Below are 20,141 nucleotides of genomic sequence, written 5' to 3'. Positions count from 1 at the left end.
TGAATGAAAATGAGTCAAAGATCAATCTGTCATTTGGAAACATTCTCATGGGTCACTTTCTTGACACAAGGTCACTTCCTGTAGTCCACTTCTTTCTTCAGGGTCCCTCAGCACCTGGGGGATCAGATTCCCAAGTCAATGTCTAAGAAAAAATTGAGGTGTAGAAAAAGGTGCTTAGATGGTCAGTGTGCAAGACTGTGCATTTATGAAGTAGTTACAGAAAACTCTAATCATCTGAAGGAGAACAAAACCAGGAACACCTCCACAGGCATATTTCTGGAACGGGATGCTTCTGGAATGGAGATACTCCTGAAATGGAGATGTTTCTGGGATGGGGATGCTTCTAAGTTGGGATGCTTCTGGGTTGGGGTGTTTCTGGGATGGAACGCTTCTGAGAAGGGATGCTTCTGGGATGGCATGCTTCTGGGATGGGATGCTTCTGGGTTGGGATGCTTCTCAGATTAGATGCTTCTGGGATGAAATGCTTCTTGGGTTGGGGGATGTTTCTAGGATGGGATGCTTCTGAAATAGGATGATTCTGGGGTGGGCATGTTCCTGGGAATGGGATGTTTTGGGGTTTCAGATGTGCTGGCTGTTTTTGTGTCAGGTTGACACAAGTTAGAGTCACTGGAGAGCTGGGAGCCTCAAGTGAGAAAATGCCTGAATAAGATCGGGCTGCAGGCAAGCCTGTAGGGCATTTTCTTAATTAGTGATTGATGTGTGAGGGCCCAGCCATGGTTGATGGTGCCACCCCTGGGCTGGTGGTCCTGGGTCTATAAGAAAGCAGGCTGAACAAGCCATGAGGAGCAGGCCAGTAAGCAGCACCTCCATGACCTCTGCATCAGCTCCTACCTCCAGGTTTCTGCTCTGTTTTGAGTTCCTGTCCTGACTTCCTTGGATGATGAACAGTGATATGGAAGTGTGAGTCAAATAAACTCTTTCCTCTCCAAGTTTCTTTGGTCATGGTAAACAGCAACAGTAAGCCTAACTAAGACAGGGTGCTTCTTGGATGGGAGTGCTTTTAGCTGCACTTTACAGAGAACTCAGTGCAGTTTGAGGAATTCCAAAGGGAAAGTAGGGAAGTCCTAGGTAGGACAGCATCAATGTGCTTTCCTTTCCGTATGCTCTTTGGGCTGGTTTCTGCTCCTCAGCTCCTCAGATGTAGTCATTGTGTATTAAGTGGAAGAAGAAAGCTCTCTCTCTCTCTCAAAATTTTATTTATGTGTGTGTGCATGCGCACTTATGTGTCTGTTTGAGTCTATGCCCTATGTGTCTGCAGAGGCCGGAAGAGGATGCTAGATCCCTTGGAGCTGGAGTTACAGTCATTTGTGAACCACTGATGTGAGCACTGGGATCTAAACTCCGGTCCTCATGATTGAGCAACACACATTCTTAATCCTTGAGCCATCTCTCCAGTATCCTGTTTCTAGAAACTTTCTAATTCAGCCTTTAAACTGGCCTAACAGTCATCTCTGATTAGTTTTGTGTGTAATGCGAGTTAGAGATTGGGGCTTGTTATTTCTTTTTATAGATCCACAACTGTTCCAGCATTTTAAGTTGGAAAAGCCTGTCTTCCTATTGGCATGAGAATTTGGTTTTCCAAACCCAATTGATCACATGTGGATCTTTCTAGACTCTTTAGTCTTCCCCTTGACCTCCGTCTAGGCCACGCCTTCTGAGTCACCCTTGCTCCCCGGCCTGCTCCATCTGCCTCTTCAGGAGACATCATGGCACATGGGCCTTCAGCCCCTGCAGGCCAGAGCTGTGTCAATGTCATCCTCCATGAGGGTTAGGGGGACACAGAGAGCCCTACTTGTCAGGATTTCAATATGGAGGGGGCTAGGGTGGCTCTTCCTCAGGTCACCCAAAAGGAGAGTAAGTAACTCATCAGGAAGCTGAGAGAACTGAAAACCAAGCTTTCTGAGAAAAGGAAGAGCAAGAGCTTAAGGCAGGGAGCTAAAATACACAGTTTGGGGTGCGCGCATGTGTGTGTGTGTGTGTGTGTGTGTGTGTGTGTTCCTCAGGAGGTATCCAACTTGTTTTGTGGGACATTCTCTCTCTCACTGGGACCTGACAGGTTGTCCAGGCTGTCTGGCCAGCGACAGCACCCCCATTTCTGCATCCTTCTGTTTCTGCATCCGTCCCTGTCCCAGATGACAAGTGAGCATTTCCATGCTCGCTTTGTTATGTGAGTTGGGACTCAAACCCAGGTCCCTGTGCTTTGAAGCTGAGGCATCTTCCTAGCCTTTCCATTTGTTTGTTTGTTTTTCTTTTTGTGATGCAGGGTTTCTCTGTGTAGCCCTGGCTGTCCTGGAACTCACAGAAATCGGCCTGCCTCTGCCTCTTGAGTGCTGGGATTAAAAGCATGCACTGTCACATCCAGCTAGCCTTTCCAGTTTTTAATGGGGCGGGGCCTCTCACAAGACACTTAAGATGTATACAGGTAATAAACCCCAGCTCACTGTGGATGTTGGTGCCAGCCTCCAATGAGACCAGTGGAGGTGACTGAATGGCTTTAGATGACAGTGAGACTCAGTCAGGACACAGCCAGAGCAAGTGAGCAATGACCTCCAAGAGCAACGTTGGTGGTGCTCAGGACTGAGCAGGCGCTCTGGCCTGGAGACCCCGGAGCAGCTGGGCCAGGCGGGGTGGTGGGAGTGAGCCCCGAAGTGCTGTCTCTGGCCCAGTTTTCATTTGTTTGTTCTTGAAAACATGGGGATGGGCAACGGTTGCCGTGTCAAGTGGCTCAAATATGTCTTGGGATGGCTTCAAATCATTCCTGCAGTACATGTGACTTGGAGGCTGGTCCCACCGCGGGACTGGGCTCGGCAGTAAATCATCCAGCCCTGGCTGTGGGGCCACGGCTGTTAGAGCCGGGACTCTGGCCACCCTCTTGTCCTCAGGAACTCTGTCCATTCTAGTCATCAGCTCCTCTGTCTTCCTGTGAGCCCTGTCCCCTGGGTCTCCCTGCAGGAGGGAGCGGGGGCCCTGGAATCTGCACAACCGTCCTAGGAAAGAGCCGACAGTGTCCCTGCTCCAGCCAAGCAGCTGAATCCTCAGCCCCTCCCTCCACAGTCACCCCGGGAAAACATGGGTGCGCTAGGTCTCTCACAGTCCGAAAAGGTGCAGAAACGTCAGAAGTCTGGGTCAGAGGTTTCCCCTCCACCTAGCAGAGCATCCTGACAGCATGACCTGGGGTCTGGGTCAGTTCTTGAAGCTCTGCCCATTGAGCTCCTGTTGGATTCCTTGCCCCGAATTTCCAAGACAGCCACGAGCAGTAGGTGGATCCCTGGGTTTCCCAGGAAGACAGAGGCACATACCAAGTCCTGCCTGATCCCAGAACTTTCCTTTTTGGAGCCTCAGTTTCCCTATCTGGAGGGGAGCAGTTGCCTGACCTAAAGTCTGCTACTCAGTGAAGATTTGGCACATGATGCTGTCAGTCTTGGAGGGACAGAGCAGGCACCTGGGGAGGAGGGTGGGAGGGGCAAGGTGAGCAGGACAAGCTGGACTCAGCATCTGACGTGGTCCAGACCAGGTGCCTTTAGTGATCAGGTAGTAGAGAGGGCAAACAGTGTCTAGTGATCTAGGTCCCGACGCAGCCCCTTGGCTGCCCTCGGGTCCCCCTGTGGACACAGGAGAGGCATGGTTATGAGCCAGGGAAGAACGGTGTGTACTTCCCGTAAGCAGCCTGGTACAGGCATCTCCACAGCAAGTGTGTGTTGTGCTAGGAAACAAAAATACTAAGATGATGCCTTCTGGAAATAGTGGAAAACTGCGGGCTCCCTTGAGTTAAAAAATGCAGGTTTGGGGCTGGAGAGATGGCTCAGCCGTTAAGAGCACTGGCTGCTCTTCCAGAGGTCCTGAGTTCAATTCCCAGCAACCACATGGTGGCTCACAACCATCTGTAATGAGATCTGGTGCCCTCTTCTGGCCTGCAGGGATATGTGCAGACAGAACACTGTATACATAATAAATAAATAAGTCTTAAAAAACAAACAGACAAACAAAAATGCCGGCTCCCCGGGGGCTGGGGAGGTAGAGGTGAAGGAATGGAGCAGGTTGCTGTGGCTTGTCTGTGTTGTACCTGCATGCCGTGGGTCTCCTTCACTTTGATTCCGTGGCTTTGGTTACACTCCTAGGGAAACCCTGAGCACCTGAGACATCTGTGCTTAAAGCAGCCACCCTGGGTGGACAATAGGATTGGGCCCGATGGAGCAGATGGAGTGATAGCAGATGGATGGCAAATGCCTGCCCCAGGTTCCCTCCCATGGGAACAGGGGGAGAGCCAGCCCGAGGCTAGCTCTGAACTTTTCTTTCCATCTCTGGGGGAACCTGGGGGTCCTTGCAGAGTGATGGAGTGACAAGAAACACCTGCAAGGCTCTCGTTATTTCTCCTTCCACCTCTTTAAAATCTTCTTTTTAGATTTATTTGTTATATGTCATGTGTGAGTGTTTTGCTGGCATGTATGTGTGTGTGTACCATGTGTGTGTACCATGTGTGCTTGGTGCCCATGAAAATTTAAAAAAGGCATTGGATCTCCTTGAACTGGAGTTATGGATGACTAAACCACCATGTGGGTGCTGGGAATCAAACCCAAGTCCTCTGCAAGAGCAACCATGCTCTTAACCACTGAGCCATCTCTCCAGTCCCCTCCCCTCTATCTTGAAGGGAGTACTTCACTGAAGGTCACCAGACAGCTTCAGAACTCAAATCTAAATGTGGGTAGGGTGACACATAGGGTAACACAGGCACTGTGAGACCGAGGAAGAATCCCTGGGTTCAAGGCCAGCCTGGGCTACATATTGAGACACCTTCCCATCCCACTCCCTATGTGCCTCAAAGCCACCAAGGCTCAAGTCTGTGGTTCTCTCCACTGCTTGTACCAGCATAAGGAGCAGCTCCTTGCTGTTTTTTGGTCCATCACTGACCTCCTTGGAGAGATTTATGGCTTCCGGGCATCTACAGGTTCTGTCCCCTGAACTTCAGCCACTGAGAGCTGTCTGAGTATGTTAATAAGACCCAGCTGCTTCCCTGGTTAACGTTCCAACAGCTCCCATGCCTTCAGGTAAACCTCAGAGGGTTGAGGGAAGTACCTAAGGTCCTTCATGGTCTAGCCTTTGCCCCTCCTCTGCCTTCATCTCTTTCAGTCCCCTGGGTGACCCACTGGAGGCCTCTCTGATCTCTGTGCCTTCGCACATGCTGTTCCAGCTCTTCAATGCCCTTCCTCTCACTTTTGCTGGCTTCTCAGACTTGCTCCATGGCCTCCTCTGACCTCTTAGGCTCAGCCCCTCCTTCCTCTGAGCTCCCAGAGCTGGGGTAATCCTGCTGTTAGCACTTATCTCACTGACTTAGAATTATTTGTTTACCATCTCTCCTCCTCAGGGTAGGACCGCACTCCTTTATCTTCCGAACCCATTCCAACAGCACCGCATCAGTACCTGACATTCAGCTGAGGCCCAGCAAATGTTTGCAGACTCAGTGACCAAGTCCTCTGTCCTGGGTCTGAAATGTCACCATTTGGTTCCTGGGCCTGGTTGCTACTGCTTCCCACAGCTGGGGCCTCTCTTCTCATCCAGCAGCTGCCCAGGCCTGCCCAGGCTCTGGGGGGCAGTTGCAGCCTTCACCCAGAGAGATCGTAATAGTCAGTTTGCACAAAGTGCAGGAGACTCAACTTCCCGTTGAACTTGGCTGCAAACTCCACGCTCAGGCCTTGGGGTCCTGGCTTCTGCGGTAGCCCACGAGACAGACAGCTCTTCAAGAGACTGTTGCCCTGCGTCTTTGGCCCTCATCTAGACTCGAGTCTCAGAGATGAATCGAGCCTGCCCCTGCCCCTGCCCATGGCCAGGGCTCAGCAGCCCACCATCTCTGATACCCACTTCCCTTCGCAGGTGGCAGACAGACCTTTGCTGGGCTCTTGTCATGTGCCAGGCTCTGGGTCTCCATTGTCATGGAGCTCAGTTACAGTACACGGGCACACACCCAGGCACAATCCCTGTGCTACAGTTTAGTCAGAGCTAGGACAGGGACTGTGGGTGTAGGACAAAGCAATCCCCATAGCCTCAGAGACAGAGGAGCTGAGGTTGGCCTAAAGAGATGGTGTACAGTGGCTGTCCTCCTGGCTGAGGTATCTTCAGAGGGAGGGTTTGGAGAGTGACCCCTCTATATTCCAGAGCCCTCGGCTGTGTCCAGGATCTAGCTGGCCTCACCTAGGGCACTATGCTCAGCGGAGACCCTAAGGAAACAAGCATGCTTGCCATGTGTCCCCCTTTCAATCAAGCAACATTTCATGAGTCCCCACCCTGTGCAGGGGACTAGAGTATTATCAGGGCGGGGTGGTGGGGACACCAAGGCACAGTCTCCACTCCAAGGGGCTCTTGGTCTGTAAGGGCAAAAATCACCAGAAGAGTACAGCCTGGCAGAGTGGAAGGCTTCAACAGAATGGAGCGAGCTACCTCTGCCCCGCCTGATGGTGGAAGGAGCATTCTGCCTGGCCAAGTGATGGAGGAATACCCCCAAACAGTCCAAGTGCAGCGACAGCACCCTCTACTCAGCCTGATTGTGGAGAGAATATCCCCACTTAGTCCAGTGATGGAGGCAACACCCTGACCCACCAGGCAGAGGAGCACTGTTAGGTAGACCATGGCTGAGCCCAGCCCAGGAAGCCACTTCCATGTGTCCAAGCCCCTTCACATGCAACCCATGAGTCACCCGTTAGACAGGTGACCAGAGGAGTGTGTGCCCAGTCCTCTGGAGTCCCCATATGACCTGCAACAATATCTTACAATATTCAGAGGGAGGCAGCAGAGTCCAAGGAATTCGGGGTCCTTCTATCTTTGGCTTCCGATGCTGCCTACATTACCTAGTAAATGGGTTCTTCTCTCTCCGAGCCCCCGACGGCCTGTATCAAATTGATTTGGTCTTAGTATCGTCCCCCTTGGATTGCAACAAGCTTCTAGAAAATAACAGTGGGATGCTGTGCCCATGGTGGATACCAGGCTTAGGCTTGTCGATTTTGACAAGAATAATTACAATATCTGGGAGACTCAGAGCCCCTGGGTCCTTAGAATGGCCGGGTGGAGGTAACAGTGAATGCAAGGCCTGTCTAAGCCAGACTTGGACTGCTCATGTGTCCTCTCCGCCCCCGCAGAAGGGTCTGCAGGTGTCGGTGGCTTCCCGCACCCTCATCCTTCGCGCTTGGCTCCACCTCCCTTCTGCTGTCTGCCCTGCGTCCTCCTCTAACCTCGGGGCTGGACCAGCGAGCGACGGGGCTGGGAAAGTTTGAGTCACGCCGCGGGGCGTCTGGGGGCGGGGGTGTGGGAGGCGGGGTGGGCGTTAGGAACCGCCTCGGGCTCCCACCAGGGGGACCCCGCCGCGCCCCTGTCCGGTGAACCCGTTGGAGCGAGACAGACTGCCACCTCTCACTGCGACCTGCGCGTCCCATCGCTGCTGCAGCCTCGGGCTCAGCATGACGCCCGGCGCGCCGCTCTTGCCGCTGCTAGTGGCGATCTCCACAGTAGTGGCGGTGGTCACGTCTGACGCACCCACGACGGCGCTGTCCCCCGCCACAGGAGACGCCACCCTGGCCTTCGTCTTCGATGTCACCGGCTCCATGTGGGATGATCTGATGCAGGTGATCGACGGCGCCTCGCGCATTCTGGAGCGCAGCCTGAGCAGCAGCAGCCGGGTCATCGCCAACTATGCGCTGGTGCCTTTCCACGACCCAGGTAGCGCCCCGCGCACGGTCCTCGAGGTCGCCTCCCACCTTCGACCCCGCGCCCGCCATGACTTCCCCCATGCACCTGGCCCTTCGCGGGGGGAGCGAGATGGAAGAGCCCGAGCGCCTTCTCTCACATTCCTGCCGCCTGGCCACGCCCTCTCCTACATCCCCCCCCCCAGGTTGACACTGGCCAGGTTGAGAGTTTCTAGCAGGCGACCTTACCCTCTCCATCTGTGAAATGAGAAAACTTGCTGAGATGTTGGTTGCAGGTGCCAGGAGCCTGTGTGGTTTTCTGGATTTTACTTTATTTTTTCCTTCCTTCCTTCCTTCCTTCCTTCCTTCCTTCCTTCCTTCCTTCCTTCCTTCCTTCCTTCCTTCCTTCCTTCCTTCCTTCTCTCCCTTCCTCCCTCCTTCCTTCTCTCCCTTCTCTCCCTCCCTCCTTCCTTCTCTCTCCTCCGTGCCTTTCACTTTTTGAGGCAGGACCTCATGTAGCCCAGGCTCGTCTCAGATTTGCTGTGTAGTGGAGGATGACCCTGAACTTCTGATCCTCCTGCCGCAGCTTCTAGAGTGCTGGGATCACAGACCTACGTCAACACAGCCCCTTATCTGGTGTTGGGGATGGACCCTGGGCCTCCATGCACGCTAGGCAAGCCCTCTGCTGACTGAATAGGTTTTTCTCAGACTCATTTCCCAGCTTGTGCATGGGAGGCCAGGACACCCCTAAAGTCACCCTTTGGGGGAAATGCAGCCCTTTGTGGGGCCCATGCTAGGAGTAACTCAGACTGTCCCCTTTTCCTCTTTACCTGCCGACCTCACAGAGAGGAGTTCCCCAGCAAAGCAGGTCCCCTGGATACCTGGGCTTCCTCAGCAGTCAGGAGCTCCTACCTTTCAGCTGAGGGTGGAAAATGCTCCTGGGAAGGCCTCACCATGTGTCCCTTGCACACAGTGGAGACGTGCCCTACATGCCCCCAATTCTGACTACTTCTCTCAACATTTTTTTTTTTTAAAAATAATATTTATCTATTTATTTTAATTTTTATGTCTGCTGGTATTTGGCCTGCATGCATGTCTGTGTGAGGGTATCAGATCCACTGGAGCTTGAGTTGCAGACAGTGAGCTGCCATGTGGGTGCTGGGAATTGAACCCAGGAACTTTGGAAGAGCAGCCAGTGCTCCTAACCACTGAGCCATCTCTCCAGCCCCGACCTATTTTTGAATTGAGAAAATGTCAAACTTAGACTGAAGTAGGAGAGAAGCGGGTGCTCCTGCTGCGATCTGGAGAAGAGTGACCCCTGGTTGTTCTCTTTAAAGTCAGCTGCTCTGTCTGTCCACATGTCTGTCCAGGCTAGCTTTAAAGACCCCCACCACAAAGGCATTCCATGCCGTGCTGACAGCACTGTTTGAGGAGGCACACCAAGCTGATGGCGACCTGTCAAGCCTCTGGGGGCACATCTGTCAATCACAGAAGCTTCCAGGGGCTTGACTCCCCGCTCCCCTGTGCCCCTGCTCTATGGGGCTCCCTAGCTATAAGCCTAGGAAAAGACTTCAGGGACCCCAAAAGGATAGTGAGGTTAGGTGCTGGAGAACGTAGGGCAGCCTCTATCTCCCCAACTCTCCCTCCCCTTCTTTGTTCGCTCTTGGGTTTCTAAAGGCATTATTAAACCGGGGTGTGTGTGTGTGGGGGGGAGTAGATATGATCCGGAGAACTGACAAGGTTTCCTGAAGCCACCTGCTGGGTGGATGATGCCTTTACTGTGTTTGTCTCTAAATCACCTGGCTCCCATTGCAGGATGGGTAGCAGCTTTTTGAGACAGACAGTGTCTTGGGCCCAGAAGGGGGCTTCTGAGGACTGTCCTTGCTGCCCTTCCTGGCCACTAACTTCAGATGTCCTCTGGCACGGAGTGGGTATGTGGCCCACCAACCTTCAAGACTCAGCTCTTCACCCCTCCTTTCCTTCCATTCTTGGTTTTCTTTTCTTCCTCCTTTCTTTCTATTTTCTCTCTCTCTCTCTCTCTCTCTCTCTCTCTCTCTCTCTCTCTCTCTCTAATTTTTAAGTATTTGTGTGTGCATATGCACACACCATGGCGTGTATGTGGAGTTCAGAGGACAACTTGCAGGAGAAGGTTCTCTCCTTCCAGCCTGCGGGTTCCAGAGCTGGAACTTAGGTTGACCGGTTGGGTGGCAAGTACCTTTACCCACTGAGCCATCTCCACAGACCTCTGTACTTTATTTTAAATCCATTAAAATTTAAATGATGCTCATCTTAAAAAAAGGTAGTAAAATACAAGTCCAACTTCTCATCAAAATGAAGTTTACCACAGATGTAAAGGAATTTTTCCAATTGAAAATGGTCCTCCAGCTGCCAGGAAATGAAGACTTGTAATGCAACTTGCTTAAAAAAGAATAGTAGTCATCATTAAAAGCAAACATACATACAAAACTCCACATCCCTGTTCCTCTTGTTCCCCTAGCTTTAAAGGGACCAGGGATGCTCTAGAGAGGACCAGGGATGCTCTAGAGAGGACCAGGGATGTTCTAGAGAGGACCAGGGATGCTCTAGAGAGGACCAGGGATGCTCTAGAGACATCTAGCTAATTTTGAAAAGACATGGAGATTTTGTTTAACACCTGGAAGCCTTGCCATCACCCCTCCACCTCTGGCTCAGAGCGGGTGGGCATCTGTAAACACTGGGGTAGACAAGAGCGTAGCTGGAAAGAAAGCCGGACCCCAAATTCAGATGCACGGTTGCAATGCACTTTTCTTCATGCAGGCTTGTGTTTCTCTGGAGTTCGGGATTCTACCGTGCATAGAATGCACAAACATTTATTCTAACAACTTTATGTTCAGTTTTACAACACGGAAAGAATTTTGGGAAAAACATGACCTCAGGAGGTGAAGAAGCGGGGGTCTCTCTGCTTGAGTCTGCTGAACATGTGCCCTCCTCTGGGCACCCTGGTAGCTACTTCACTTTAAAAAAATCAAATTACGTTTATTTGTTTGTTTGTTTATTTATCTATTATTTGTACACACGTGTGGATGTGCCACAGCAAACATGGAGGTCAGAGGACAGCTGGCTGGAACCGGCGTTCTCGTCCATCATGGGGTCCTTAGGACTGAATCAAGCGCCTTTGCCTGCTGAGCACTCTCACAGGTCCCTCACTCTTTTTTTTTTTCTTTTTTTACAAAGCCAAACCCCAACCTCCTCTTAGGCTATCCAAACCATCCTGCCTAAAGCTACCCCCAGATTCCATTTGAAAAAGATCTCAGTAATTTGTAAGGCCAAAGTGGGAGGGGACATGGGTGGGGGTAGGATTCGTGCCGAGGAGCCAGCAGCCTGGCGGGGGAAGTTTGGGGGTGCAGAACATGACATGCGCAGCTGGGCATGGTGGCTGAGGCAGGAGGATTGAAAGTTCAAGCCCAACTTCAAGATACTGTCTCAAAATGAGAGGTGGAGGGAGCGTCACTTAGGTACAGTGCCTGGGAGAGGACGCTGAGGGGACACCGAAGACTGAGGGGGAACACTGGATGCTCCTGCCAGGGACACACTTGGAACAAAAGATTTCCTGGGCTGAATGGCTAGCTGGGTGCGGACTGGAGGACAGGGTGACACGTGGGGACAGGTGTGTGGGGGAGCTCCGCAGCTCTCCTGGTGGAAATGGGGCCGGCGGGGTGGGGATGGGTGTAGCCAACCCTGCTGCCTGCTGCCTGCAGCTGCCAAGGACTGGGAGGCCTTGGATTTCCTTGTATGGGCTTGGAGCGCTGTGTCCCGAGCAGGCATTGCAGCTGGGGTCTGGCTGTGTCTGCTGAATCAGCAAATGGAATGCCCTTCAGCAGAGGATGAGCTGGAGACTACTGTTTTTGATCTGCGCCCCCAGCTCTGTGGCCTGAGTGTTTTATTAAAGGGAGCCACTGGAGGGAGTGTGTAGGGCCTCGCTGGTGCTTCTAGGGATGTGCAGCCTTGGAAACAAAGGACTTTCATTGCAAAGAGCGGGGCCAGCTAGATGGCTCAGTGGGTCAAAGGTGCTTGCTGCCAGACTTGATGGCCTAAGTTTGATCCACCAAACCCGCATGGTGGACGGAGAGAACTGACTCCCCAAAGTTGTCCTCTGACCTCCGTGCCTGTGTCCATCCAATAAATAAATGAATAAGCGGCTGGAGAGATGGCTCAGTGGTTAAGAGGGCTGGCAGCTCTTCCAGAGGACCCAGGTTCGTTCTCAGCACTCACAGGGGGACTCAAAACCGGAGTCTGTAGCACAGTTCCTGAGGTTCTGACGCTCTCTTCCGGCCTCCGCTGTCAGGCACACACAGTCAGTGTGTGTGCACAGACTTACATGCAGTCAAACACTTGCACACATAGACCAAAATAACTAAAAATAAAAAATAAATAGATAATGTGAAAAAAAAAAAAAGGTTTTAGAAATCCTAGCTGGGTGTGGTTTCAAATGCCTGCAGTCCCTAGGACCCTGAAAGAGGCAAAGGCAGAGGCAGGAGAATTGCATTAGAGAACAGCCAAGCTACTCCAAGTGAACAAACAAATGAGCCAGATTGGACAATTTCCAGAGTAGAACAGTGACAGATCTTCTGTCTCATTTGACTGGAAATGTAGATAGTTTTTCAATTCCCTCCAGTAAATGCTACAAATCCCCATCCTGGGGTGACATTGTCTGTGGCTTGGACTGGCTTTTTGGCAGTGGAGTTCCTAGGTCACTGTAGATATTGGGGGTGGGTGGTGGCTCATCAATTCTGTGGAATGTTCTGGGCATTTGAGGGGTCATTCTTAGCCCAGCTGCCCCAACCTGGGAGTTAGGGAAGAGGCCAGTTTCTTGTTTGCTTCGCTCTTGAGGCTCAGTAGATTTGAAGTGTTCATTAGAGTGCTCCCTCTCTCCCTCCCTCCCTCCCCCTCCCTCCTCCCTCCCTCTCTCCTCCCTCCCTCCTCCCTCCCTCCACCCTCCATCCCTCCTCCCTCCTCCTCCATCCCTTCCCTCCTCCCCTTCCCTCTCCCTCCCCTTCCTTCCCTCCTCCCTCCCTCCCTCCCCCTCCCTCCTCCCTCCCTCCCTCCTCCCTCCTCCTCCATCCCTCCCTCCCTCCCCTTCCCTCCTCCCCTTCCCTCTCCCTCCCCTTCCTTCCCTCCTCCCTCCCTCCCCCTCCCTCCCCCTGTGATTTTCTTCTGTGCTTTGTCATTTCGCTGTAGGTTATTTTGGGGGTGGGGGAGCAAATGGTTTTCTTCTTAATTCACTTGAGGGCACTATGTCCATGACATCAACAACATGTTTAGTACTCAACTCCTGGTGGGCAACGGATGGAACCCATGCCACTAAAGTGCCCTTCCACTGAGCTGCGTCCCCTGCCCAGTGGTTAGTGTATTTCCTGGTCGGTTACCTTTCCATATTGTTTGTGATTCCTGGGGTTTGAAGGTCTTCAATATTTGTATAGAGAAATCTACTGACTTTTTTCTTCTTCGTATTTTTTTTCCACTTGCATATTTACAATGGTGTTTTTTTATTTTTCCATCATCAAATTAGTTACATGTAGATTTAATTGTTTTGTTACAGGCATTTACTCTCTTTGCCTGTAATTAAAAATGAATTGGCCTAGAGTGAAAAAAAAAAAAACTAATATATAGCCATGTGGTAGTGACGCGTCTTTAGTCCCAGCACTCAGGAGGCAGAGGCAGGTGGATCTATGTGAATTCGAGGCTAGCCTGGTCTACAGAGTGAGTTCCAGGACAGCCAGGACTGTTACACAAAGAAGCCCTGTCTTGAAAAACAAACAAAAACCCCTAATACAATTTTATATTATAATTAAATACAATTATTAATAAATAATTACTTATTTAGGTTCATCTTATAAAAATATCCTTGCTCTGTGCATGTGTGCACATGAGCGTGTGTGTGTGTGTGTGTGTGTGTGTGTGTGTGTGTGTGTGTGTGTTATGTACATTTGCTCCTGTGTGCATGTGCACGTGTGTACATAGAGGACAGAGGTCAATGCCACTTGATTTTTCGAGGCAGGATCTCTCCCTGAACCTGAGGTCATCAATTCTGCCTGCCTGGCTAGGGGCGAGCTCCTGGGATCTGCCTGCTCTGCCTCCCCAGTGTGGGCTCCCAGCTGTTTACTACTGCGCCCGGTTTTTACATGAGAGCTGGGGATCTGAACTCAGGTCCTCAGGCTCCGGAGGCAGGCGCTTCACGGCCTGAGTCATCTCCCCAACATACCCTTCCTTGTTCATCGCTTGGCTCTTGCTTTGTTCCCAAATTACCTAACAGTGTAGGAATATGTCTGGATTTTCCCTTCTCCGCTGCCCTGTGATTCTTGTGCCAAGAACACACTATTTTAATTATTAGTCTCAATAACAAATGTTAAGAGAGGGACCCTTGTTCTTTGTTATTACGATAACTTTCTTTGTTCGTTTTCTGAGATAAGGTCTCACTATGTAGCCCAGGCTAGCCTGAAACTCATAGTGATTAACCTGCCTCTGCCACCAGAGTGCTGGAATTAAAGGTGTGTGCTTTATGCCTACCCCCCTGCCCCCCTTATTTTTTGAGATGGGCCTTATGTAGCCCAAGCTGACCTGAAACTTGACCAGGCTGGCCCAGGCTGGCTTAGAACTTGGCCTTTAACTGCTGACCCTCCCGTCTCCACTTCCCAAGTGTTATGACTATAGGCATTTGCTGCTCTGCTCTGCCATTTTTCACACACACACACACACACACACACACACACACACACACACACACACACACACACACATATATTGGATCTAGTTTTGCTATGTAGCCCAGGCCAACCTTGAACTCACGATCCTTCTGCTTCAGCTTCCCGATTGCTGGGATCACAATAATCCCTTATATGTACTTTTATACCTGGTTTTATGTTTTCTTCTTTTTAAAAAAATGATTTATTTATTTCTATTTTATGAGCATTGGTGTTTTGCCTGCATGTATGTCTGTATGAGAGCATCAGATCCCCTGGAACTGGAGTTACAGACAGTTGTGAGCCACTGTGTGGGTGCTGGGAATTGAACTCAGGACCTCTGGAAGAGCAGCCAGTGCTCTTAACCACTGAGCCGTCTCTCCAGCCCCTTATTTACTTATTTATGATGAAGTTGTGTATGTTGTTTGGCATGGAAGTGCAGGGTGTTTTTGTTTTTTCTAGCTTGGTTCTCCTCCGAGACTACTTTGTTTATTTCCTGGCTCAGACCCTCAGGCTTTCCTCCTTGGGGGCTCCTTTGCTTGGCGTCTGTGTTCCTAGCCATATTCCCAGTGCAGCACATGAGAGTTTTAAAAGATTGTTCTTATTTACTGACACATTTATAACTTTGATACAAAGTCTCATATGGTCCAGGCTGGCCTTGAACATGCTGTATAGCAGAGCGTGACCTTGAACACCTGGTTCTCTTGCCTCTCCTCCCTGAGTGCTGGGATCACAGGTGTGCACCACATCCCCTATGCCACTCTGGGGATGGAACCCAGGGCTCAGTGCATGCTGGGAAAGTGCTCTGCTAACTAAGCCACAGCCCCAAGGCCTCCACTATTAACTTTTGAACACTCCTCCGTACTGAAAGTCGCTGCCGGCGACACATTGTGTAGGACTGTTTCCCTGAGGATTCCTGTCTGTTTCTGTTGAAGAATGGTGTCAGCAGTCAGGCTCTTGTGTAGATGTGGTTGTGGTTGCTTAGAGGGCGCTGCTTCTGAACCCCTTCATGACAGAGCAGGGAGATCTGAGCATGTACAGAACTTAGATGTGCTTCTATCTGTATTTCTAGTTCCAAATTTTTTTGTTGCATTTAAAAATTATTGGGTGGAGGTTTCAGCAGACATGTGCCATAGTGCACGTGGAGGTCAGAGGGCAACTTGCAGAAGTCAGTCCTACTATGTGGGTCCCATGGGTCCAACTCGAGTTCTAACCTTGTCAGCAAGCACCCCAACCCCTGAGCCATCTGCTGGCCATGGTGTTTCTGGATATAACCATCTGTGGTAGTTAATTTTGGTTGTCGGTTTGACTGGATGAGGAAACACCTCAGGCATTAATGAGGCACACTCTTGGTTATGCTTATGAGGGGGTTTCTAGAGAGGACAGACGGAGGAGGAAGGCCCATCCTAAATGCAGGCATCAGACCCTTTCAGTGGATGGTCCCAACTGAATAAGAAGGGGAGGGGTAGGAAGCCAGCAGAAGCTGGTGGAATGTGAGTGTTCCCTGACTGCTCCTTCCTGACCAGTAGACACGAGGCGTCCTAGTACACACTCCCCACATCATAAACTTTACCATTTCTTCCCAGCGTTATGGACCACATCCTCTTAACCATGGGTCCAAATGCTTCCCCCCTCCCCCGGCTCTGCTATGTATCTCATCACAGCAACAGGAAGGATGCCCAATACATAGCCATGTCCCTCCAAGCAGAACATGCCTTCGGACTGATGTCTCCAGCACTAAATCACTACCACATGCATTTTTGTAACCTCTTCCCACGTGGAGCCCCGTGAACACATGTGGCTTATCTCTAAGGTCCCGTTCCAAGGCTGACAGACCTGGCTTCCCACAGTCGGCCACTCACTTACTTCATTGTTCCATTCCAGCCTGGACAGGCATGGCTTCAGAATCGTCAACTTTAACCCCGTGGGAAACGGCCTTATTAACTAAGGCCTGGTTTACTCCTCTTTGTTCTCTAGACCCCTTTTCTAAAGTGACTTAAACCAATTTCTTCTCCTACTTTTAAACTTCACTTTATTTCTCTGTTTTTATGGTGCTAGAGATGGAACCCAGAACCAGGCTCCTGCTTCTTATTATTTTGAGACCGAGTTTCATGTAGCCCAGGCTTAGCAACATCCCATGTCTTCAGTCTTCATTTTCAAACTGTGCTGAAGTATTTATTCTTTCAGATGAAATATTATGTAACAGAAAACCTCTGTTAACTTCTTAAAAAATTCAGCTGTGGGCTGGAGCGATGGTTCAGCAGTTAAGAACATTGGCTGCTCTTACAGAGAGCCTAAGTTTGGTTCCAGCATCTGCTCTGGGTAGCCGACAACTGCCTGTAAGTTCAGTTCTAGGGGACCTAACGCCCTCTTCTGGACTCTGGGGCACCTACACTCAGGTGCATGTAGCCATATATTTAAGCTCCCACTACACATGCGTATACGACACACACACACACACACACACACACACACACACACACACACACACAAGACAGGTATGGTGGTGCACACTTTTAATCCCAGTGTTCAGGAGGCAGAGGCAGGTAGACATCTGTGAGTTTGATGCCAGCCTGGTCTACATAGCAAATTCCAGGCTAGCCAAGTCTTCATAGTGAGATCTTGCCACATAAATAAATAAATAAACTAAATTAAAATTAAAATCTTCAAAATATTGACTGTGATTTTGCTCAAAATTTTGTTAAATCTTGAATTTAGCTATAATTACCTTTAAAGGAATCCACCTGTCCCCCAAGGTCCTGCTTGCCCCCCTGCTGACACACTTCATTAGCCAGGCCCTGTTTTTCCTACAGATTCCTCTAATTCAATTAAGATTATTTCTAACTGAATCCTTTTCCTGTGTGTCACCATTTTGGCCAGGATGTTTTTATCCATCATAGTTCATTTTGAAAGTCTGTATTTCTGGGATGATGGGGAGCAATTTGTTTTCGTACATTTATTGCTTTTCAAACTTTTTTACTGAAGTGTGTATATGTTCGTGCACCTTCCTGAGTGTGTGTGAGTATGCATGTGTGTGAGTGTGCGTGTGTGTGAGTGTGCGTGTGTGTCAGTATGTGTGCATGTGTGTGAGTGTGTATGTATGTGCACATGTGTGTAGGCGAGAGGTTGACGTTGAGTATGTTCCTCGGTCTCCCTCGACCTTGTTTTTGGGGACAAAGTCTCTCCCTGGCCCTGGAGCTCCCGATTGGGCTAGCTGGCCAGAGATCCCCAGTGTTCCTCCCGTCTTCTCTCCCCCAGTGCGGAGTTCTGGACACACACCAGTGCAGCTGGTGTTTACATGTGCGCTGGCATCAGAATCGGACCCTCACTTGTACAGCCAGCTCTCTACTACTGAGCCTGCTCCCTAGGCTCTCAAGGTTTTTCTTTAAGCTAGGCTTTGTGGTGTCTCTCCCTGGGTTGGCACACAGACTCGCAGGCTTTACCCTCTTCTCCTCCCTCCTCAGCTATCTCTTTTCTCCAGTGTCTGTCCTGTAAGCTCAGCTGCGCAGAACAATGTCTAAGAAATGTGGTGACTGAAGGCATCTCTCTTGTTCCCGGTTTTATGTCATTTATAGGTTGATTCTTTTGGTGGTTGGTTGGTTGTTTCTTGGTGCTGGGGATCAAGTCCAGTGCTTCATGTGCTAAACACATTCTCAACCACTGAACTACGGCCTGAGTCCTAGGAGGCTGGCTCTTGATTTAAAGGTTTTTGTTGTTGTTGTTGTTGTTGTTGTTGCTGTTTTGTTTATTTTTAAATCTTTAGGTGAAGGGCGACAGTTTTATTTCTAACACCCGAAACCAAAAAGTACAATAACTTAACTAGAAGAAAAACCTAAATAAATAAGAAGCAAAAGCAAACAGAAAAAAAATCGAATGACAGCGTTGAGGATGTCACTCAGTTGGCAGAGCATTTGCCTAATATGTACAAGGCCTTAGGTTTGGTCCTTAGCACCACAAAAAGCTGGGCGTGATGAGCCAGCTCTGCAATCCCAGCACATGGGAGCTGGAGGAGGCAGGAGGGTCAGAGATTCAAGGTCATCCTCTACTGTACAGTTTGAGGCCGGCCTGGGCTACCCGAGACCCTGACTTAACACAAAATAAAACACCCGCACAAAACAAAAGCCCTCTGTTGGTTGGGGATGGGCACTGATTTAGCAGGTAAATTCACAGCTTTGTTGAGATGCTGCTAGGTTGTGTTTCCTGTTGACCTACATAGGCAGTCCCTTCCCGTGACGGGTTCCCACATTCCTGGCTTTAGTGTCGTGGTCACGGTGGCTATTCTCTTTAATGCTAAACTGGCTTCTCGCTGGAGCACACGGCAGGAGTTTCGCATCTGTGTTAATCTGTTCAAACCGTCCAGGAAGCTCTTCCCTTCTGTTCTTTGTCAAGCTTTGGCTCAGGGTTCAACTCTTCCAGTTAGTAATCTGTTTCCTTCAAACTCTGCCAAACTGGGACTGGGATCGGAACACAGTGGTAGCGCACAGGCCCTGGGTTCCTTTTCAGCACCAAACCCCAAACCAAAGAAGCAAAATGAATACACACTTATAAAACATTCTGATAATACAGTGTTCAAGAAATGCAAACTTTAATATTCTTATGTCTTTCCAGGCTTGTGTATGTGTGTGCATATATTTGAGTGTGCATGTTTGTGTGCATGTGTGTATCTGTGCATATGCTTGCATGCTCATGTGTGTGTGCATATGTGTAACACATATATAGCCAACTTACATACAGATTCCCTTTATCTAAGCTTTTATTTGTGTGTGTGATTGCATGATTGAGTAGGTCAGAGGAAAACTTTTGGGAGTCCATTTCCCCCTCCACCATATGGGTCTCAGGAATTAAATTCCGGTCAGGCTTGGTGATAAGCATCCTTACCCACTGACCCATCTCAGCTGCTTTCATTACACAATCTTATTTTTTTCAAAGTGTTCACTTTAAAAAATAGCTATATTCATTTTTATTTTTATTTTATTATTTTTTTTTTGTGTGTGTGTGTGTGTGCTTATCTATATGTGCAACACATACATGCAGTGCCCACAGAGGCCAGAAGAGGGTTCAGATTCCCCTGAACTGGAGTTCTTGGTAGTTGTGAGCTGCCATGTGGGTTCTAGGAAGAGACCCCAGGTTCTCTGTAAAAGCAACAAGGGTCCCTAAGTGCTGAGCCGTCTCTCCAGTCCCTACAACCTTAACTTTTAAACTTATAATAAATGGAATGTTTTAAAACACCTCACCCCTGGGCGGTGGTGGTGCACGCCTTTAATCCCAGCACTCGGGAGGCAGAGGCAGGTGGATCTCTGTGAGTTCGAGGCCAGCCTGGTCTACAGAGTGAGTTCCAGGAAAAAGGCGCAAAGCTACCCAGAGAAACCCTGTCTCAAAAAACCAAAAACAAACAAACAAACAAAAACCCCACCCCGGTGAGTGCTATATTATGGCCACCTTTCCATGTTGGGACATTCACTTTCATTACGTTGTTTTTGATGACTATAGAAGACACCTCAGGAGACATTATCTTCATTTATTAAATTATCTTACTCCTTTGCACATCCCCTACTGTGCAAAGCTGGCTCCTTCCTGTCTCCCTGCAGCAGCCCCACATGCACTGGGATGCGTCTGCAGGATGCATTCCTGGAAATGAAACCACTCCGGGAAGTGGACCCTGCCTTTGCATTTTGATAAGTATGGAAAACTTCCCCGAATTCTGCCCTGCACAGGACACACTGGGAGACTG

The 20,141-nt window shown here is 49.8% G+C and overlaps 1 protein-coding gene across 2 annotated transcripts in view; it reads left to right on the top strand.

The window, feature by feature from the left end:
- Nucleotides 1–7,353: 7,353 nt before the first annotated feature.
- The window catches only part of Hmcn2 (hemicentin 2), a 151,675-nt gene continuing 138,887 nt past the window's right edge, over nt 7,354–20,141 (top strand). Inside the window, exon 1 of one of the 2 annotated variants that reach the window (XM_016001985.3) lies at nt 7,354–7,725. In XM_016001985.3, coding sequence (XP_015857471.2) covers nt 7,467–7,725 — 259 coding nt within the window. In that variant the 5' untranslated portion in view covers nt 7,354–7,466. The remainder of the gene's footprint in view (nt 7,726–20,141) is intronic. The other variant, XM_076568964.1, reaches the window with a different exon arrangement.

This window comes from Peromyscus maniculatus, chromosome 4 (assembly GCF_049852395.1).
Source record: "Peromyscus maniculatus bairdii isolate BWxNUB_F1_BW_parent chromosome 4, HU_Pman_BW_mat_3.1, whole genome shotgun sequence".
Lineage (NCBI taxonomy): Eukaryota > Metazoa > Chordata > Mammalia > Rodentia > Cricetidae > Peromyscus > Peromyscus maniculatus.
Note: the sequence above shows the minus strand (reverse complement) of the source record. Positions and strands in the feature narration are given on the sequence as shown.